The 23,150-nt window shown below is 45.2% G+C and overlaps 1 protein-coding gene across 1 annotated transcript in view; it reads right to left on the reverse strand.

The window, feature by feature from the left end:
- Positions 1 to 226: 226 nt before the first annotated feature.
- LOC126519087 (17-beta-hydroxysteroid dehydrogenase 13-like) overlaps positions 227 to 23,150 on the reverse strand; it is a 64,310-nt gene continuing 41,386 nt past the window's right edge. Inside the window, exons 5-6 of the mRNA XM_050168701.3 lie at positions 12,169 to 12,294; positions 227 to 636 (exon numbers count right to left, since the gene is read on the reverse strand). Of these exons, the coding sequence (XP_050024658.1) occupies positions 528 to 636; positions 12,169 to 12,294 (235 nt within the window). The 3' untranslated portion in view covers positions 227 to 527. The remainder of the gene's footprint in view (positions 637 to 12,168; positions 12,295 to 23,150) is intronic.

Genomic DNA, 23,150 nt, shown 5'->3' on the forward strand with positions numbered 1-23,150 from the left:
TAAATTATGCATTGGAACATACGAGCATTGTAAGTTCAATGTGATCTTTAGGAAAATAGGGGTTTCATATGGTATCGTCTATGTTCATATATTAATATCGGACCCCCATATGTTCACACGGGAATTTCTCACATTGAAAAAAAAAGTATACCTTTCTTTCGAAACTTGTTCCAGCCTGAGATATCCGGTGTCGAGCGCTGCTACTCAAGACGGCGAGAACACGACATTTGAAACAGACAGTATTTATTGCTTGTGGCAACGTATCGTTCTTTTCATGACTGACAAGACTCGAGGCATTCCATAGAGCTCGACCGCCTTGTTCTTGCCTGCAAGCAGGACCCGTTTTGACGCCGCTCGTCCAAGCAGTCCTAGAACGAACGCCATGGGACTAGCGTCTCGAAAGTTCATGTCGCGTCCACTGCTGCTAACAAGCGAACAAACAACACAAAACTTGGGAAAAACAAGAACGAGTCCGTCCGCTGGTGGCTCCTCCGGCTCGCACTTGGCACGAGCCGGAGGACCTGTCTTCATCCGAAGGCCGACGTTGTGGCGTTGGTCGAGGCAGCGCCCTCGTGCGGCTCGACGGTGCAACCCATGAACCGCTGCATGAGCTTCATTGCTTTTGACGGGAACAAACTGCGTTCGAGAAGTGGGACAAAACAATGAGTTCAAAGCATATACAACAAGACCGGAAGATAGCCCAAGAATCACTATTTACGAACGTCGCTAGGCGTTCCGTAGCCTTAAGTAGCGGTCTATGAGCTGTGAAAAAGAGCTATGTAATGTTCCTTGCAGCAGAGTCATGCGTATGTGTTTGTCTCCCGTGTAACCTCATGGAGACTAACGCTCAAAAACGTATCCGAGTTTCGATATTCCTCGTTCTTAGATGGGATTACTAATTCGTACAACATGCATTTCCCGGATGAGGAATGCAGTTCGTTTGCCAAAAATGCTTTGCAGTTCGTTTGCCAAAAAAGATACTGGCAAACAAACTATGCAGACTTAAAAATGTTTGGGTGCGAAAGCACCAAATGGCCCATTGAGCGATAAAGCCGGCGTCTGTAGCAGGAAAACGGCGCCTAAATTCCCATTGGCTGCGACGCGACATCACGAGCGCGCCTCGACGGAGCAGCGCGGGCGAATCGGAACACCTGCTGCAAGAGCGCGCCACGTGTTTCATGACAGGAAAGCCGTTCCCGGACACTCGTAACGAGCGATCGCATCGCTCCTCGCTCCGATGACTACGGCTCGCCCGCCACTTCTCGCGCGCGCACGCCTTCGCCCTCGACCGCGCTCATGAGCGCAGCCCTTTTCAGGGCTCGCAGGACAGCTGGCAAGATTTACTGAGCCACGCTACTTCGCTACCCCGCTCTCATGGACGACCCTCCTAAAAAGCAGCCAAGGAAGCGGTCGAAGAAGAAGAGGCCAATTCCTGGCTTCACTGACGACCCGGAGTCCAGTCATCCCCGCGTCGACCTGGTCCCCAAGGAAACCAGACGAACCCTGCAGCCCCACCTAGGTGGACGGCAACCTCGCGTCTCCAAATCGCCTCCTGCCTTGCGATGGATGCGCGTTTTGCAAGCACGTTCGCAACGTGCTCCGTCGGCTGACTCGACGCGCTCCCCGCCACCATGCCCGCCCACGCGAGTGAGTGTGACGCCATCTGTCCTGGAGACTGCCCTCCGCGCTTTCTGTTTTGATGCGCCGAATACGAGAGACAGCGGCCACCTCGCCACATCGTCTACTTCAGCAGACACTACCGTGGAGGCCCCCACTTTGGCTGCCTCTACCGACGACTGCGCCAGCTCCCCGTCGACCACTGACACCCCCGAAAGTGCCGGCACTTTCTTCATGCCCACCGCCAGTATGATTGATGCCGACACCACACTCTCCCGCACGGACGGGACCAACTCGCCCGCGACAAGCCCTGTGCAGCCGGAGTACCCATCGCTTTCGTCCCCGGCGGCCTGCTCGTCGCCCCCGCTCAACAACACCGAGCCCACCGCACCTGCGGCGGAGCAGGGCTCGCGCTTGGCGGCGGTGGCTGCTCCCGTCGATGACGAAGACCCCTACGACGGCCAGTCGTCCAACGAGAACTGGCCGAGTGCGCCCACCCCTGCCCCAGTTGCAGGAGGCATAGGGGAGCACATCCTAAGCAACTCTCCGCTGCCGCTCGCGGCCACCGAGGACGCACAAGCCAGGCAGCCGGCAGTGGTACAGCCCAAAAGCGCCACAGGAAGGCAACGCCGTTTTCGACGGCGAGTCGACTTCGAGCCGCAAACCACATCCGTTGACGGCGGTGTCGCTCATGATTCCACCATCACGGTCTTATACCGGCGCAGCGGGCGCAAAGCCACTTTTCTGGCCCTCTCGCGGGACACTATCGCCGCCCAGCTGTCCTCCGTACCAGGAGTGAGACGCGTTCGCGTCAATTTCCGTCGGAATGTGGTGGCTGCAGATGTGACGCGCGGTGCCGACTTGGCGCCCCTCCTCCAAGTGTGCGACATCGGCGACGCGGCGGTGCGCTCGAAGGCGCTACACAGCAACTCTTGTGTGGGCATCATCCATGGCGTCGACCCTTCCTTCGATGCCCACACAGTCAGAGAAAACCTTAAAGCCCGCGTCGCGGCGCTTTCATGCTCACGAAGTCGCGCAAACGTCAGTATCACTTTCGTCGCGAGCGTCGTGCCCAGCAACGTGCGGCTCGTCAAGCAGCAGCGCGCCGTTCGTGCTCGACTGCCCCGGCCACTCCAACGCGACCGCTGCGGCATCTTCGGCCACGCCGGCGCCACCTGCTTCCGCGACGCCCGCTGCCTCCGCTGCGATGAGTCGCATGCCACAAGAGACTGCCCCGCAGGGAAGCCACGCTGCATTAATTGCGGCGGCCGTCACTCGACGACTGGACCGAACTGTCCTGAGTGGCAGCGCGAGAGAAAGGCGGCCGTGTTGTTGTCATCGTCCGAGCGGCCCCTTTCACGCAAAAAAGCGCTAGAGCTGGCCGGCGCTGCATCGACCGAGCCGCATACAGCGCTTCATCTACGTCTGCTCGCACCTCGCAAGGCCGATCTTACAGTGACGCCCTGCATGGCCGCAGCACCCGGACAGCCGAAGCTGATCCGTCACTCGGCCCTTCAACCGCCCCGAGCAGCGACCACAAAGACGCGCTGATAGCCGCTCTCGCTGCTGCACTCCGTGCCCTGCTGGTCCACTGCCCAACTATGGACGGCAACGTACGCCAGATGTGTGACGGGGCTCTCGCCGCGCAGGAAGCACCGCTCCACCACGACTTGGCGCGAGATCGCGCCACATACGCCAAGTCCACCAACTTGCCAACGCACGCCGCTCTGGCTGCCGCCGACGCATCTCTCTCACCCCTCTTTCAATTCCCCCTCCCCCTTGTGCAGCGCGGTTGAAGTGTTCTCAACTGAGAGTCCAGTTACTGCGCTGCACTTTACCCCAATTTTTCCTTCCCTAACAAGAACATCTCTCTCATGACAGGAGAGAGCATAGCCGCGACGTCACGTCAAGAGCACGCCACGACGGAGCAGATACGGCGATGTGGAACCATGGGGTGAGACGGGTTCTCAGCAGCGAGGCAGTCTCGCGCTCCATCTTGCTCTCCGTCTCGCTCTCGGAAGCCGACGCGCCGTCCGTATCTCTCTCTCTCACCACAGTGTGCTTAACAGTTGTGCGTGCATGCCGGCGTTCGTGGTTGCTGCTGCTTCCTCGGTCTCTGGTCGCCCAGCAGGTCGGTGACATGCTTAGAAACAAGGCATCCCTTGTTTCTTAGCAATATCGCTCAAATGATTCCGGCCTACAGCCAATATACTAACGTAGAAACTGTATGGAAAAAAATAATTGGCACCACTTTATTCGCAAAACTTGATAACATACCCCTCAGCAAAATCCGGAATCATTACTCGTAGCGCAAAACTAGAAGAACCACTCAGCGTTGTTCAATTGTACATTAATGCTTTCGCATTTACATCTGATAAGTAGTGCTTAGGTTTCCTCGGATTTTTTTTTTTACATTTTATCCGCGTTTTTAAATTTTGGAAAAGCAGGAAATAAATTGAGAAAAAACGATGTCACTCAGGTGCAACCAAAATTATTCTGCAGGTGCAAAGCACAGTTCAGGTAGCCTTTCCACGCATCTGCGTGTATTGTCTGTATTGCCACAATGCAGCCCCAGTGTCAAACATACGATATATACAATTCTACGAATTACACCAAAGTGGGACAATGTGGGACATATGCTACAATCGTATTACAGAACAAATAGCGCGAACGGAGAAGTTGAACTGAGTGCCAGAAATGTCATCGGCGCTTCTCTAATCAAAAGGCACGCCAAAAGGCACTACGTGCAAATGTTTTGGGCATAGTATAGAAAGGAAGCGAAGCTTTAAATGCAACTATAAAAAGCGGTCGAAAACGTTATATACTAGTGTTCGCTCTTTTCTGAAAAAAAGCTACGCCGCTGACGAATCTTATGTTTTCAGAAAAGGTGTCGAATGATAAGGATAATATGCAGACAAATTTTGAAATTTGTTTCGCGACTAGAGGCCGAAGGAAAATTGCGATATCCTTGTTTTCTGTGGCTTAGAGGCGTAATATTAAACATTTCGAAGGTTTCTCCACATGCGTGACAGGACTAGATACAGCAGAGATATCACATTATCAGGAAATTGTGGTCAGTTTATGGGTGACGTACAACGGAAGATTTAAGTGTCTACGATAGTCACGTGCGTTAAAAATAAGTATATATACTCGTCTTCACCGGAATTCTTCGCGTTCTACATGGCACGTAGTCACTTTTGTTTGGTCTCTTGGGTTAACTATGCGAAGGACCGTGCTTATATTTCAATAAAGTTGGAAGCTTGTTGCGATTGACGAAGGCCGAACGCTTAATCTGTGCAACTTATTTATAGTCATTCTACAAAGTTATTATTCCAGCATTCCAGAGTGTCACACAGCGGTTATCCGCGACGTTTCCCACATTCAAAAAACTGCTGATAAAGACAAGAACTTCAAATTCAATTGAACTAGCGGGAATGTGCAGTGCAGTGTAAGGCAAAAATTTCATCTTTTTGACTTGAATGGAAGCATTAGAATTAATCATAGAACCCCTACTTTTAAATTTTTTTTTTTACCTTACTTGATATGAGCAATGTTCTCGATTTTAGGGGTTTCCTGCACGAGCTATACAGCCCACTCTTGATATTTGAGACCGCTATGAGAACGGTGTTGAAAGGTGCTGTACGCCAAGCTTAAAGTGTGTAGTTTTACTGCGGCCTTTGCAATAAATTACGTATGCAAGTCATATGAAAGGGAAACATTGTCATCTACCCGAATGTAGCACGAAACTACAAAGGAAAACCAATACGGGTTTCTCAGAAAGCTTAGCAATTGAGGAAAAATTCGCCCTGGTCCGGGATTCGAGCTTAGGACCAACGTGTTTCCGGAGCGGCCGCTCTACATTCGGGAGGATGACAATTTTTTCCCTTCCATGATAATTCCCCCCCTTCGAAGGATTGTGCAGGACTGGTTTGCCATCCAAGTCCTGGAGGGCTGTATGAGCAGGGAAACGTTTTCCAGCTGCCATGACGTGACTACAGATGCCAGAAATACCAATTTCACTGACCTCCTAAAACGTTAAGGCACACTTGTGTGCCACGTTAAAGCTGTGTGCATCAATAACTGCCCCTGTAAAAAATTCGTTAGACTAGTTTTCAAAAATGTGACGACATTGCTACGTTTTCATATGTCCTAACAGAACACTGCGTTAGAAAAATATATTGTGGAATTGAAATGCGGGGCATGTTAACTACAATCTGCATCGAAATTTCAATGCTCCTGGATTATTTCGGAGGTTAAAAAGTTATCAGATGTCTTCTTTTTTTCTGCGTGATATGAATATCGCCTGATGTCCTCGGTGAAATAAAGAAGGCAGCCTTTTTATGTTTGTTCAGAGCAAGGGCCAGTTAATGAGTGATGTGTAGGCAAAGTTGAAAGTAAGTGCGTTAAATGGGTCCTTGAGAGTAAATTTTGTTTAATTTTAAGTTAAGGGCTCCTGAACATTATGAAGGGGTCTACCGAGAGGGGTGCGGAATTTAGCCTGTTGCTCTCGCATAACTACAAATAGGACAGAGATAAAATCTAGGGAAAATTGGTGGATGGCTATGGCAAATCGTTTCGCTAAGGTAACATTGTGGTGCAAATAGAACCCTTTAAAATATGTTTTATTCAAATGTTAGAAAGTGTTATGTGGCAGCCATCACTAAATGTCCGTGCGTAAGTGTATGTTGCACTACGTTTATTTGTCCCGGAAAAGGAGGCCACGGTAAGTTGAGTTTGTGATATGTTCACATACCTGGTTTTATTAGAAGCGTCGCAAATAAATAAGGTATCCTTGTCTTCTTTTCATTAGTTGTAATGCGATCATACGGCGTTCGCAACTGGTTTCACCGGTGTGCTCTGTGAACTAATCAAGGCACACCTCGTTTACATTTACTGTGAATAAGGGCCACGTTGTGGGTAATGTGCAAGAAAAGTTCGAAGCGTGCGCACTAATTACTGCATTAGCAGTAAATTACGCTTGCAAGCAATAACGAGCTTTATCCGTGTAATGTTTGCTGATGGGTGGAATAAACTTTATTGTGGCGACCAGGCTAGCATTGCCTTAGGTTTGTGGCCTCCTCATTCTTTTCTATTTTTTTTTAACACACTGTTAGTCCCACTGGGACTGTTACAGGAGTGGATTTATCAGCAAGATACAGGAATACATTATACAGTACAGTAATACGCCAGTTACACATCAAGCGCGCAACAATACAAACAGTATACAGTACAGTACAGTTATACGCCAGTTACACACCGAGTGGGCAACAACACAAAATCAATACAGTCTGATCATGATCATCAGGTCTGAATTGTTGACAAGACTGACGAGGCTGCGAGCTCAGCGAATTTTTTCAAGGAATCCTGCGAAGTTATAGATTTATCTAGGCCGTTCCATTCTCTTATGGCTCGAGGGAAGAAGGAAAAGCAATATGTGTTGTTAGCACAAGAGCATTCATTAATCGTAAAGTCATGCTTGTGACGTGTTTCTCTAGAACGATGAAAACTAATGTAAGTAGCAGGATCCATGTTAAATGCGTTATGAATAAATTGATAAAGGAACTTCAGTCTATGGAGCGTGACGCGGCTTGATAAGGAGGCTAGGCTTGCGTAGGAAAGCAGCTCTGTGGGAGAATCAGTGCGCCGGTATCAATGGTAGATAAAACAAACAGATTTTCGTTGAACTGATTCGAGCATGTGTACATCTTTTTGCATATATGGAAACCAGACGACGTTTGCATATTCTAAGATTGGACGGATAAGGACTTTATATGCGAGTAACTTGGTATCTGAAGTCGCAAAGCACAAGGTGCGCTTAAGGAAGTATAAACTGTTCATTGCTTTTTTGGTAATGTTTTGTACTTGGGTTTTATAGCTGAGATTATCAGAGATAATCACACCAAGGTATTCCTTTTCAGTTACTGTTCTGAGAGCGCCGTTGCCAGTACCGTAAGGGAAATTAAGTTCTGTTTTCTTATTTGTGACAGACACCACTACAGTTTTTTCCATATTGATTGCCATTTGCCATGTATTGCACCACTTTATGACGTTGCCCAAAGCTGTGTTTAACCTTATTTGGTCTGCATGGGTGTTTATTTTTTGGTATAGCACGCAGTCATCCGCAAAGAGACGCACCATCACATCAACGTGGTATGTTATGTCGTTTATGTATAAAATGAACAAAAATGGCGCTAGCACAGAGCCCTGCGGCACGCCAGAAATGACCGGAACGATATCAGAAGCATGGTCATTGTATTGCACATATTGTCGGCGTTTCGATAAGTAGCTGGCTATCCACCTCGTAACGGGACCATCGCCAAGTATTTTGTTTAGTTTGAAATTCAGTTTAGCATGTGCCACGCGATCAAAAGCCTTTGAGTAATCAAGGAAAATTATATCAGTTTGACTTTGATGATGGATTCCCTCTGCGAGGTCATGAATGATTTCATGAATGATTTCTGCCAGTTAGGTAACAGTGGACAACCCTGCTCTGAAGCCATGCTGGTTTTGGTGAATGATGTTTTTAGTCTCAGTATGTTCTTTAAGAAATTTTAATAAGATGTGCTCAAGAATTCTACAACAGGTACATGTGAGGGATATAGGCCGGTAATTGGACGGGGACGTTACGTCACCTGATTTGTGAATGGGCGCAATTTTTGCTACCTTCCATTCAGCGGGCAGACAGCTGTCCTGAAGTGACTTAGAAAATATGAGGTAGAGATATTCACTGATTGGTTCGGCATAGCGCCTAAGAACGCAGTTTGGAATTCCGTCAGGACCACAACTCTCTCTTTCATCAAGGTTCAACAACAGAGAAAGAATCCCAGGTACACTTGTGACGGGAGCGCCAGAAAGTTGTGTAGACTCATTACTATAGCACGCTAATGTTCCTAAAACACCGTTATCAGCGGTGAATATCGACTGGAAGTAATTGTTAAATGAGTCAGCTTGCTGCTTTCCACGTGTAGGCAAACTAGCAGTAACATTCTTTCTGTTTAAATACCTCCAGAACTTGGCCGGCGAATTTTTAATGAAGTTGTTAAGTGTAGTGCCACAAAATCGTTTCCTAGCTTCGAGTACTTTATTCTTCAATTGTTTTGTTAGCGAAATTATGTTTACCTTTAGTTCCAAGTTTGGTCGTTGCCTATTTCGTTGCCTTAACCTATTAATTTTTCGTTTCATGTGGAGTATTTCTCGAGTAATCCACGGATTGTGCTTGCATGTTGCCTTCTTTTTCAAAGGGATAAAATTTGTGATGCAATGCATCACGTGCTCTTTAAATTGTACCCACAAGGCGTCAACAGTTATGATACTCTGAACATAAAAATAATAAAAATAATTAAATTCATGAATAAGATACGTCATAACAGCTGCGTCGTTCGCTCTGTTAAATGCGCGCACATATTTCGCCGGACCGCGCTGGCGACCCAAGTTTGGCAAGAACAGCGTACACAGTACCGTTTCATGGTCAGAAATTCCTTTTCACACTTCAACTTTACAATCATCTATTCTGAAGTAGTTACTAACAAACACCAAGTCTAGTATAGAATTGGATGATCCTTGCGCACGAGTAGGCTCTCTAACAATTTGTGCAAGTTCTAAAGTGAATAGGATACGATACATGGCATTACTTGTTGCATCAGTTGAGCTTAAGGTATTCCAGTTAACTAGCGGACAATTAAAGTCGCCAGCTAATATGATCATAGAGCCATAGACATATTTATACATGTAATCAAACAGAAGATCCAAGTACACAGTTTCAGCATTTGGTGGACTGTAGACCGCGCCCACATTAACAGATTTACATTTCAAGTGAACCTTGCACCAAACGGCTTCTACACCAGGAATGTCAGGCATTTGCGTAAAGGGTAGATCATGTTTTAAGACCAAGGCCACTCCCCCACCCCCAGATTCCCTGTCTTTGCGAATGATGACATAGCCCGGAGGAACGATTTCATGACCTTGAACGCCAGAGTGCAGCCAAGTCTCAGTGATCACAACAATATCCGGATTAAAGGCGAGAAGGGTAGCTTCCAAGTGGTCAATCTTATTTAGAAGGCTGCGCGCGTTTATATTTAATAGCGTTATCGGCAGCTGAGTGTTCTTTTTGATGGATTGCTCGCATTTCCGTTTTTTTCTATTTTCTTCTCACTTTCTTTTATTTCGACCAAGTCGTTTATTTCCTCATCCCATTTGAAAAGCTGGCCATTGATGCTTAATTTGTCGTGCATTAAGAAGACCTTCTCCTTTCTGTCACGGTTTATTTTAGTTGTGTCCCATAGTTTCTTTCTGATTTCCCTGAGAGGACGTGAAAAGTCTTCGCTGATAGAATATCCTGAATTTTTTAGTTTTGAGCAGCATTTGAAGATCTTCACCTTATCACGATAGTCCAAAAGTTTCAACATGACTGGCCTGTTTGTTGTTCTGTCACTTCGCATTTGCCCCAGAGGATGCATCCTTTCAATGCCTTCGACTTCAATATGTAGTATATCCTGAAAGTTGTTTCTAGTTACAGACCCACGGAGACTTTCAGTGGATTCACCCTCTTCTTCATCCAACCCATAGATGATGAGCTTCGACCTACGACTTCTATTTTCCAGTTCGTCAACCTTTCTTGCCAGAAAGGACCCATTCTCTTCAAGTGCAGCTATTTTTTCATTACTCTCAGCAACATGTTTCTCAAGCATTCCGATCTTTTCCAATTTTTTGCCGATTGCATTAGGCTTTTGGTTAGCCGCTGCTTTACCTTTCTTTATTTCTTGGATATCTTTCGCAATAGACTTCAGCTGTTCTGCAATGGTCACATCATCTGGGCCCGGATTTGTTTCAACGTCCCCGCTATGTAGTAGAAAAGTTTGAAAAAGAGCGTGCATCGAGTACACAAGATTCAAGGAAACCATGGGTTTCTGCCAACGGCCTTGCCCTTCCCCACCAGCCGAAGCTGGTCCGCAGAGTCCTGACGAGTCAGCAGAGCCTCCCAACAATCCTTAATTTAGGAAACTGGTTCGGAGAACTGTGATCGCAACTAAGATCAAATTCACCGAAAATCGGGCTGGCGATGGGTGGGCCAAGGAGGGGGAAATATGACCAATGTTCTGGCGAAGTAAACTATGTGTGGATGAATAAGTGGTACCATGTAAAGATTTCTTAACAAGTGCTCAAAAGCGTTATGTGCGGGCAAGGTTTCAAAGTGAGTACTAATTAACATATGGGCAACATGTTCAAGTATGTTATATAATTTCAGGTATCTGAAACTCTTAGTGCAACGGCTACAACTAGCTTCCCTGGAAATCGCATTATGATTCTGCAAGGTCACGCAGCTCTGCTGTAATGGTTAACATCAGCTTTTTCTAAGCATCTGTTTTTAAAGTTGTGTGGTTTCTTCTTCGAATTGTTCCTGTTGAAAAACAAGGAAAACTCCAATCAAAATTTTCTCGGATATTAAAATAAATTTTGCTTGAAGCTCTCCTTTTCTTTGATTCAGTTGTCCTCAATCACGCAGACATCTGCCCAAAACGTATCTTTAATTTACCTTCGTTTATTGAATAGCAGTCACTACGTTTCTTATTGCGCAACAGCCAGACAAGAGTGCAGTGCGTTAGGGTGAGGCGTTATGTACGACACCTTAAATTTATCTCACATATGTCATGAACAGAGCTCCCATACACAGTTGCTTGCAGTGTACGTACTCATATGTACTTGCAACACTGCATTTTTTTCAAAGTGCACATCTCGTTGAATGGCTTAGTAACTATTCTATAATACATGTTAAAAAACAACGCTACACACAAGGACATAAGTTTAGACGAGTTATGCGAAAAGAGGTCCTATTCTATTCCCTGTTCTCACAGTGAGTAGTTCATGCCTGCTTCCTGTATTACAAGGCTTTCTTTTCATCTGAAAGAAACAACGAGGTGTGTGAAACAATTGAATTCGTTTAACCACACAAATTCCAACCAATAATTTTCAGTACGCTGGGTTTGATACCTAAAAAATCTCATTTGGCTCAGTAAGCACCGCTCCGGCGTTTTTTATACGTCTCAGCTATGGCGAGTTGAGAAAATCGATTATTAAACGAATATACATTGCCCAAATTAATTTATGAAATAAAATTTTATTGGTGGCAAAGGCTTCACGAAAATTATGTCAAGTAATGATGATGTCAAGTAACCTAATCATGAAGTCGTGATCACTGGCCAAGCGTAGGCGAAAATACACATAGGCGTTTCGTAGCCCGTACGAACTTATTACGCATGCAAGCAACCCATACGGTCTCCGAAATGTTACCGTGTTTCTTTGCGTTCACTTGGTCAGTGGCTGAAACTGCTTCATAAGTCTTCATTGTTTCTTGATACGAATGATTTCTCTATGGCCAGAAATAAAGAGGAACATGTTCAAATTTTCCGTCCTACGCGATGCTGTTTGGGCTCAGTGAGGTCGATCATTAGGACATGCGCAATGAACCAAGCGCAACAGTCCGTCTAGAGTTCAAGCTCGCAAAAGCATTAAGTGAAGGGTGCAGTGAGAAGATAACCGGGCATCCGTACTCACAACATGAGCCTGTGCAAAACGAGGATCCTGTACGGGATGACTACTTCGAGCTCTTCTCGAAGAATTGCGTCCATTGTCCGGTCTGCGACAGCCTTCGTTTCCAGGATGGGAGCCAACCATGGGAACCTGGAAGGCATTTAAGGTACACAGATGAGCATTGGAGCAAGATGGCGTGGTATCTGCCCTTTGAGCCTTGACTCTTTTGAAGAGATGACACTGCTGCCTTCAAGGTGCATCCTTCATAAGGCGCGTGGATCATGGGTACATAAAAGTTACAATGGCATTTTAATCGTCAAGTAATTGTAAAAAAACCGGCATTGTCAGTACCATCTAGCGAGCATTGAAAATTGAAGTTTCACGTGCCCGACGTTCATGTACAATTGCATCAAACTACGCCTATGGTACGCGGCATGATGATAAAGCAAATTCAGAATCTTACTTTCAAACCACTAAGACAAAATGAAATGAGACGCGCGGAAAGATTTCGTACTGCATGTCATAGTTGTATCCGACCACTTAAAAACTACACGACTCGAGAAAATGGCAGGTTGCAGAACATGTATCTTTATGGTCTTCAGGACACATTGTACACAATAGCGAGCGAGGAGCGGTGTGGTGAAGAACGCCTGCCTATTTCCTGGTTTCGTTCCCTTTAAAGTAGTTAACATACATTCAACTTTATCGATTCTTTCGCACACAGAGGCCGATAGAGATAATGTGCGACAATGGTTAAACAGTAATACGTGAATACGTTTCATTGTACGGCGCCCAGAGCTCAGGGCCATTTACACTAGAAACCGGCCATGCTAAGCTCCTAAGAAAATATTCTCCTGTAGCGTTTATTTAACCTTCCTTTAGGTTTTTGCTGCGTTTTGCGGCCATGAGCCATGTGTCGGGCTTTCTCTCTAGCATCACGGTTGGACGCATCTGCAATGTAATTGAAAAACATTTAAAAAAAGCATGTGATGTAGGTTGAACATTCTAACTCTATGGATGTGAAGCAGGTGTTCCAAATTTATCCGCAAGCACACTTATATTCAGGGGAGAAAGGGCTCCGCTATACCTTTTTAGTTCACGAAATTGTTTTTCACGCCCACGTATGTTTCAGCCAGCACGAACTCACTTCTTTCGTGATTGACAATAAAAAGTAAACGTACATAAAGGCCAACACAGCAAGCAGCACTGCGGCTGCTCGTGTTCACATATCATTTAAAGAATAATAGTGAAATGAGACAGCAGGAAAGAGTATATGATTGTGCCTTAATTTCATTTTTAACAAGATGCTTTGAACGGGTCACATTCTAAGTGACATCAAACATATGAAATGGCTCCTCTATTGACATAAACAGGGAAAGCACTCACAGAAAGCTATTCCTTGAAGATTATTGTGCGTAACTGCGCCGAACCAAATGCCACGTGCTAACCGCAAGACGCACAATGCCTCTTTCGCAAGTAGTTACATTTTTATACTGTAGAAAACGGCTACCAATGTGTCGTTTGCGGATTGCGTTCCCAGCGAAAACTCCATGCTGGATAGGTGCGGCATGCATAACCGGTGCCCACGCTAGCCGTAGTTACATTTAGTTATTTGTGGGTTGCAGTAACGTCAAGCTCTATAAATCCGTGGGACAAACTCGTGTACTCCTGATCAAGGCAAGGCCTTCACGATAATTGCGAAGGTATATTGCGCAAGCCCATCACCGTATTTCAGGAAAACCTGTTCATCGGTGCACGTGACATGATGGTTTAAAATTTATTGCGCAAGGTTTGGTTCGGCTTCTTCGATGAATGTTGGTTTCGGTGAATTTTGTTGGAGTGTCGCGATTCGAAATTGTGCGATTTTGCGACTTCTTGTCACGTTCTACTGTCGGCGGAGAACCGGACACTTGCGTCAAAAGTGCGCTAAGGTCGTAACACTTTATAGGCAAAATGGTGACAGTAAATGCATAAACAGTGCACGCTTGTCAATATTAGAACGCGTGAAATGTCAGCCGGCCACTCAGAGAGCTGGTGCATTAAAGATGACCGTGAAATTCGCAAGTCGACAGAGCAAGTGCAGTGGACACTGTGTATGATTATGTGATTGTGGCAGCAGCATCTTCAGGAGATTTATTTGTCCCTAAGCAACGGACGCACCATTAAAAGTAGGGTTATCGAGTCAATTAAAAAAAATCGACAAAAGCACCTTTCGGATGTTTCGGGAATTTCTAAGCTTAGCGCGTGCAATTCGTGTGGCAAAATACCAGTCAGGAACCATCGCAATGTGGCGGTCATGAGGGCAGCCCTTAATCACGGTGTCCCAATGGAACGCCTATTAGGAACATTACGACCTCGAGATGAAAGCAAGACGACTACCGTGGCACTCATGCCAAGACTGGTCAATAATTATTTTGAAAGGTGTCCGATGCAGGCTTGGAGGTTGAACAAAGACGACAAACTTATTTTTTGGCCAAGTGGAATTTGCTTTTTTTCTTTGCCTTACAAAGAACATGTGCCATATTGAAAACGCTCTCAGTGGTTGGTTTAATCCTACTCATTTGTAGCTTTACAAGTAATATTACAGTTTTTGTCTATAGTCGAATTTCGCAATTTTTTCTTTTTTTTTTTGCTTTTCTTCTACTTAATGTCCAAAAACAGCTATTTCTGGTACATCTTTCCTCAGGGAACACGCTAAACCATAGCGTTTGGATCGTACGTGCAACGATACCTATCTGGTTATGAGGCACACAATGTGGAGGACGCAGTGTTGATTACGTCCAGCTAGAGTTCTTTAACTAGTACCTAAGTCTAAGTACACAAGAGTTAATGCATTTCACTTCAATGGAAATGCGGCCGCTGTGGCCAGGATCGAATTGCGACTCCGAGTTGAGCAGCGCAACGCCATAGCCATTAGGCTAACACGGTGAGTCGCAAGCAAAATTCTTGCTATTTGTAATTTCACCAATACTTTGCTGGACAACCTCCTTTGAGGAAGTTGGTATAATCTAATACCTTGCACATATCGCTGTACTGGTAAATTTACCAGCTGGAAGCCTCACCTAAACGATTTAACACGTCCACAGAAACTGCATGCCGCTGTCAACACTGAAACAGCAATTTGTTGTTGCGGTGCGCGCAACCGCGGTTTATCTGACGGGCAGGAGTTTCTGTTTTTATTGTTTTCCACGTATATAACTTCCCCACCATTTCTTTGGAAGGAAAACAAAGGCAAGTGGTAATGAACAGCTTGCATATTGTCTGCCACATCGTAACGACGAAACAAGCAGACGTTGGTCATACGCGTTTCTTGATGTTCACCGCTATGGCTTAAGTACGACTAAACGATCCCATTCGCAATCACATGTAAAGATTGCCCACCGTGAGCTTTGAACAGCGACCTTTTTTAATTATAGACCAGGGGAAAGGCTGACAATGAGACCTCACGAATGGCTTGAGGTGGTCTAGAATGTTTTCTTCTAGACAAGGACCTGGCCAGAATGAGATCACACGACTGCTTTAGTGCCGCTCATTGTGGCGCTGACAGACATTCAGACGACCATTGGTAGGTAGACTACAGACCTTAATGTGTATATGTAAAAGCAACAATAGAGCAAAATTTCCGTAAAATGCCAATCTTCGACAACGAGGATAAAGCAGGGCTTGTGAAAGAGTTCGGCGGCCGTTTATTATATGCAATTAGTGATATTCAAGGTACAACACTAGGCCCCAAAAATTGATAAGAAGAGTTACATTTCTGAAAAAGTCTATACGGATAATTGATAACGCCCAAACGATAGGAATGAATAAAAGAGCATCCGAAATCAATCAGAAACGCGTCTTATCCGACAGAGGTTAACTCTGTTTTCGCACACGAGAAATAATGCACCGCCGATTATTGTTCTTCACTTGAAACGCACCTCAGACTGTTTCATCACGAAATCGAGAGAGAAAGACAAAAAGAGATAAATATTAGGCAGCACGCAATAGAAATTTACAAATAATGTTTGACCTCAGTTAAACTGCCTGCAAATTCATGATCAGCACAGTTAATGCTCTTATCACCCGCACAGCGTGTTAAATGGTCCTTAAATACCGACACGCAAGTGGCTTCCGCGGTGTCTTTTTTTGGTGCGTTTTGAAGCACTATTCTAAGATGCACATTCCTGCATAACCGAGCGAAAGAGCAAAGCGAAGGATGAAAGAGCAAACGCAGAGCGCAGCGGGGCATAAAAGACGGTGCTAGCGAAGAGATCGCGGGCAGGAAAGCCGAGGAGGAGGAGGGTGCAGCAGAAGCATGAGGAGGAAAGCGGAGGAGGAGAGTATGGCGAAAAGGTGAGGAGAAAACCGTAATGCCTCACGAGACATTCTCCACAGCAGCGGCCAGGCATGCAGCGAGCACGTCCACTGATAGCACATATGAAAACGAAGCACTGCGCATGCGCTACTTCGCTTGTACCTAGCGTCACTATTGAGTGCGCTCCGCGCGAGCCACGCGTTTCCGGGTTTCACGCTTTCTTTCTGAGCAACGAGCGATGGAACCATTGGAAATGCTTCGTCTGCTGCTGCTGCTAAAGGAGCTGCCCAAGCAGGATCTCAGCGCGGCCACCGAGTGGACCCTCTCGTTCAGAATCTAATTTCTTGCGGCATTATATCGCGAATTCAAAGCACCCAAGCAGCTGCGATCACAATTCACGTTAGGGGTATCGTAACTGTCGGTGAATTTTTGTATTATTATTTATGCAATGCTGCAAAGTCAAGGTCCGAGCAGGGTGGACAATAGAAATCAAACAAATTATTCATTTGTTTGATGAAACACAAAGGAACACCAACGAAAGAACACCAATACATGCTCACAAACGTTGGTTCACCCTCTGATCAGTAGCTTCAGTAAGGCAATTCCAATAATGTTTGCTCATTGGAAAATAAGAAAATTTAAACAGGTCAGTACGAGCAAAATATGGTGTTAGCGCGTTTTGTTGGCGGTGTCGGGTGGGCCTGCTAGTTGAGGGTGACGATACGGTGATAGATGTCGAGCTAGTTTGTTGCTCAGATATTGGAAGGAAATTCTAATCTAAATTTTTACTTCGTGTCTGTAATGTTGGTATGCCATTAGGTTTGATTAAATTATACGGCGAGTCTAACGCGGTAAGGCTGTCAAATATAAGCCTTACAGCCTTTCCCCGAATACATTAAAGAATATCAGTGTTAAGTTTAGCAAAATAGTCCCATAAATTGCACGCATATTCTAGCTTTAGTGGCACAAGAGTAGCGTAGAAGAGGAGTTTACCCTTAGGAGGATCAGTGGAACTTTACGTTTCAGAACATATGGCGTGTGGTAGGCAGATGAGCAACCATTGTCAACATATAGATTCCAAGATAGAAGTCAGTGTCACACCGAGATATTCGTAGCAAGTTACTGTTGTAATGGTGAATACCCTAATAAATAAGTACATGAAAGTGGTTTTTTTTTTTCAAAGTATTGGAAGGCACATTTGTTCGTGTTTAGTGTCATTCCCCGTTGTTTGCACCTTTTATGTATACTACCCGGCATGTGTTGAGGTCACTGTAATTGTTAGTGCAAATAATTTGCTTAAATAATACACAGTCATAAACAAACACTGTAATTTTTAAACCAGGGATAACAACATGAACAATATTTTGTTCATAGGAAGCCCGCTGCATAAATGTATCTACAACTATTTACATGGGAAAAAGCTAACTGGGGAACAGCTAATCGCCCAGGCTGGTTCAAAGGTCACAGCTACACGAGACAGTCTATCGCTTTCTCTTCGCCTCTCTCTTGCACGCACGGTCCTGTCCAAATGCGCCGTATGACAACGTCGTTAATACACAATAGAAAGAGCAATGGGCCTAGCACATTGCTCCGGATGTAGCTGGAAGACAATCCGAGAGTTTACTCCTACACATACGTAATGCTTGAGATTAGTTCAGTAGGCTGAGATCCAAGAAACAAACAATTCTGGAATACCTGTCGTTGTTTTGAAAATTAGTTTACTGTGTTGACCTTTGTCAAAAGCTTTACAGTGATCAAAGGAAAGCACACCTATCTTACCTCCTCTATCGAGAGTTAATGCAAGATAATAAAACAATGTGGCGAGTTCAGCTACCGTTAGTTTCCTAACCCATGTTAAATCTTAGTCAATCCATAGCAAGCACTCTGCCAGGAAAATAGCTATATTGGTAGCTATGATATGTCCGATATTTTACCACATGACAAGTTAGTGAAATAGCACAGTAATTTTCTAGTGTAGGTGCTCTCTTTTTTTAAAAGATGGGCACAATTCGGGCTGTCATCGAGTCTGTGGGAAATGGGGAAGTCATCAAGAAGGAGGCAAAATACTAACCATAACATTAGCAAGGCATAGGGGATGTTGTCGTGGAAACGCGTTTAAGGTGTCGTCTGGACTGCACGGTGGTTTTCAAGTTCAGTAGCATATAAACCACACATCGTTATAACGTTTTCAGAGTTATGGCAGATACTGATTAACTGCACGCTTTTTCATGCACCCTCTCATGTCCTCAACCATCGATTAGTTTATTATTGTCCTTTGTAATGCATGAGATTTAGACGTCCTGCGTTCGCAGAGGAGCGCTGCATTGGTGGAGTTTATTTGTGACTTCTAGACGCTGAGATTGCGACTCTGTTTCTGATGAATGTGGCGTTTTGTGGTGCACGGGCCAAGTATAGCCAAAAAGCTCCATACCAGTGTTAATACGTTCGCAGTGGAACGGCGACACACGAGGAGTTGCTGCGACGTGGCCGTAACGGGGCCTAAATAAAGTCGCTGCAAAGAGCGTTCAAGCTATATGTGATAAGAATAGCAATGACTAATGAGGTGTACTATGAAGGCGACAGATATATACCGCATGAACGATATGGTATAATATAACACGTTAGAGGCACATATTGGCGAGAACCACTACTGCCCCAACAGGGCCCTTTAAACGCATGGACTTTGGAGGCATGTGCTTTACAAAAAGCTACTGTCACAGCGGCATCTTCTGGCGGGAGGATGCGCTATGAATTTATTGGGCTAATAACCTGTAACATTACATCGTTCAAAGAAACGTAGGGCTGCTTTGGTGCCAAAAAACATTACCGGATGGGGAAAGAGGCGCTGCCAGTATGCTAGAGGAAAATGTTTATTTCTCTCATTTTCTGATTCTCAACACTCCAGGACGACGTGGATGACGACCAACCTCTCAACACATCTACCACAAGCTGGATATTCATTGTCAGTCAGGAGAAAACTGTTGGAGCATATGTGTGTCCTATCCTGAGTCGACAGAATAGGACATATCTTGCAAAGGGGAGCGCAGAAGTGCTGCGGAAAAAAGGAGACCAGGACAGGAAAGACGCTCCCAGCGCCTGCTGCCAGCTCACAACACAAGTTCGTCCTGTTTTGTTGTGGAGGGCCAGGAGTCTAACGATGGCTTAATTACGTGAAGCCTATCATTTCTTTCAGCGTCCCACAAGCGCTGTCAGTGGCTTCTCAGTCTCTTTCGTAGGAGAGCTTTAGATCTAAGTAAGGGATAACAGCGGTAAGATTGATAGCTTGCGATGCAATTGGTATGGCAATTCCGTCAACTAGCATATTATCCTCGGTGGCCCTATGGCCAAGATCCAGTCATATAACGACTTGCAGCGGTGCCTTACGCTTTTCAGCGAACGGAATAAAACTCACTAAGTACAGGGTTCCTATTTTTATTCAGTAAACACTAAGGCTATTATGACGCTCAGAAATGCTGTCAACATAGATGTTTGTTTTTTCATGTTTTAATTTCCTTATATGTTTTACAGCTCACAATAGTACATAGGTCTCAGCAGTAGAGACGCTTGTTTCCAAGTGCTATACATCGGATTCGGAGAAGGATGGACCGATTGCTTTAGAAGACAAGCAGGCATGTGACTTAGAGGCATCAGTGTAATATTCTGTGCACGAGTGCTTCGACTAGAATTCTAGGAAATGGATTTGAATATGTGCCTCTGGAGCGTGTTTTCCTATTTGTACGAACGCTGTATCACATTCTATGAGGTGTCACTGCGACGGTGGCAATGGCTTCGCTGGGACTATCAGGTTTAGATAAAGAATTGGAACTCCCGTTAACTCAGAAAGTTTCCTTACGCGCAGAGAGAATGGTTCTCTAGCTGCAGGTCGATTACTAAACAGCCTAGCAGATGTCACATCGTTTATGGTTACGCAGGAGAGATGGTCGTGACTTGCGTTCACTTTCAGAAAGTACATGAAACTTTCGGTACAACGCTTTAGACTCTCTACAGGACTTTTCCTGAAGGCACCAGTAGCCAGGCGGATAGCTGGGTTATGGGCAGGATCAATCGTCATCAAGGCGCTAGGAGTAGCCGATTGATACAATATGACCCTGTAATCTAAGCGTGTTCGAATGAGGCTTTTGTAAAGGTTCATGAGGCGATTCGCATCACTACTCCACGTCGTGTGTGGAAGAATTTTAAGACTGTTTATGGTTGCCATGCATTATTTGTTCTTAGCGCACTTCAGGTGTGGAATAAAGGTTCATTTCGTGTCTTACATGATGCCTAAAAATGTGTGCTCCCTGTTTTCAGGTAAGAATTGATCATGTAGCTCAATATGGCGGTCTGGGAGCCGGCATCTGTTTCTTGAGAAGTGACGCAGTAGCTTTTCAAGGAATCTGAGTAAAATTCATTCTGCTGCGCCCATCTGGACACTTTGTTTGGGCTAAGTTGAACCTGCCATTCGTAGATTGTGAAGTTACAGGATATAAATCCCACCTGCACGTCATAAACATAAGCAGAATAAGTCATACCTTGTAGAATAAATGAATTTAACGAATTTATATTTAGATTATGAAGGGTACAAATAAGTATCCACCCTGGGGCACCCCATTCTCCTGCATAAATGGCCTGGAGAGAGCATCGCCAACTTTAAATCAGAACGTGCGCTTCGATAACTTTCTACTATATCAAGAATGTTGCCATGAATGGCTATTTTCCAGAGATCTCGTAAAATTCTGTAACACCAGGCGGCGTCATATGCCTTTTTATATTAAGGAACACCGACAGGAAGGACTGTTTTTCAACAAAAGCTTCACCAATGTACGCCCCAAGTCGCACGAGGTGGTCAGTTGTGGCTCGACGTTCTCTCAATCTATGTTGATGAGGGTAAAGCAATTTGTTTGAGTCGAGGAAGTGTGATAGCCGGCGATTGATCGCCTTCTCAAATAGCTTACACAAGCAGGTTGTTAGCGCTGTAGCCCCGTAATTTGCTATAGAAGATGGATTTGTACCATATTTCAAGATATAGACAACAATAGCTTATTGCCATGCCAACGGAATTTACGCTGGAGCCCATGTGTGAAAAAGTAACAACAGAGCGATTTGTGCATGATGGTGAAGGTGTTTTATCATTAGGTAAATAATTCGATCAGTTCCCACAGCAGACTTTTCATAGGTAGTCAAAGCCGCTCTGAGCTCGGCTTAACCAAAAGGACAGTTGTACTGTTCACTACCACTGCACTTGCGACTGAATGTTTTAATTTATACTGTATTCCTCTACTTCAGGAAATTTTCGGAGTAATGTTCTGATCTAGAAACATGCACGAAATGTTCTCCAATGGTACTGGCCTGGTCTTGCAAACTCTAGCCTTGATCATGAACAGACGGGAAATGGCGAGAAGGCCGGCGTAATAATTTTGTAACCCTGTTCCATACTTTTGGTTCATCCGTATATGAATTCCTGAGTTGTGCTTTTGCTAGCTCTCCCTTTCAGAAATACGTCTGTTCGCCTGCCTTGTGATTTGATACGTCTAAAGCTTATGAGATTCTCTGCCACTGCAGAATCACGTAGCAGAAGACACGCCTTGTTCTACCTGCTGCGTGCTTCCTTAAGTTCATGATTCCACCTGGAATGCGCCGTGGGAAAGCCAATCCTCTAGTTTGTGGAATGCATATTGATGCCGCATGAACTATGAACGCTGTTAGGTATACCACTGCATCATCAATACAAAGGGCATAGGCATCATCCTAGGTCAACTACGTAAGTTGGCGACATGGCGTCCAGTTGACTGAATCGACTTTCCATTTGGCAACTTGCGGGAAGCATCATCTGGTTTTGTTAGCTTCAGAACAATCGGAAAGCAATAACTCTGTCTCCTCACTGTGCACTGCGTGATATCTGGGAATGTTTACTTTTTGTTTGCCAAAGAACTGGAAAACCTCATCGGTGTGGCCTCTTGTCTGTGCAGGACCGGGGCGTCGAGGAAATTTTTCTGCCATAGATATATTCTTATGTTCACCAGAGAAGCCAGCCACTCAGCATGGAGCCTAAACAGAAAGGGGAAGTGACGACTATGCTCTGTGTGGGCCAGTTCTACAGCTCTGCTATAAGCCAATATGTGTACCAAAGGTGGTTAATCATATCATAAGAAGCCAACAAGCACTGACACCAAGCACTTCGCGAAATGCGAAGGTTGTGGTTTCGGTTCCCACCTGCGGCAAGTTATTTTTTCATCCACTTTAATTCCCGTTAATTTATCATCCCTTTATTTCATTTATTAAGCACAAGTAATTTCCCTATGCTGTCCTTGATGTCTGTGCTTGCTGGCTTCTTATGATATGATTCATAAAAAAATCGGGACCCTCGGTTAACGCCCTCTCTTCAAAGGTGGTTGAGACACACACGATTAACACTTGCCGCCTAGAAATTTGGAAGTGAGGAGAAGCGAATATAAGATAGTAAACATGGTAAAGTAGGAGAAAGAAATGGTTGTAGAGGGGGGACAGAAAAAGGCGACTGCCGATTGCCACCGAATGGTCAGACTGGGGCGTGCAGTCTACTTGAATCGGATTCCAAAGAGGTGTGCTGCTTCCGCCGAGGAGCCACAAGGATCCAAAGACCCAGCACAGTCTCAATCCACAGAATCCCCTAATTCCCGGACAAGGCTAGGCCACGCACGGCTACACTCAGGATAGCCCAACCCCCATG

The sequence above is a fragment of the Dermacentor andersoni genome, chromosome 10 (genome assembly GCF_023375885.2).
Source record: "Dermacentor andersoni chromosome 10, qqDerAnde1_hic_scaffold, whole genome shotgun sequence".
In the NCBI taxonomy this organism is placed as follows: domain Eukaryota; kingdom Metazoa; phylum Arthropoda; class Arachnida; order Ixodida; family Ixodidae; genus Dermacentor; species Dermacentor andersoni.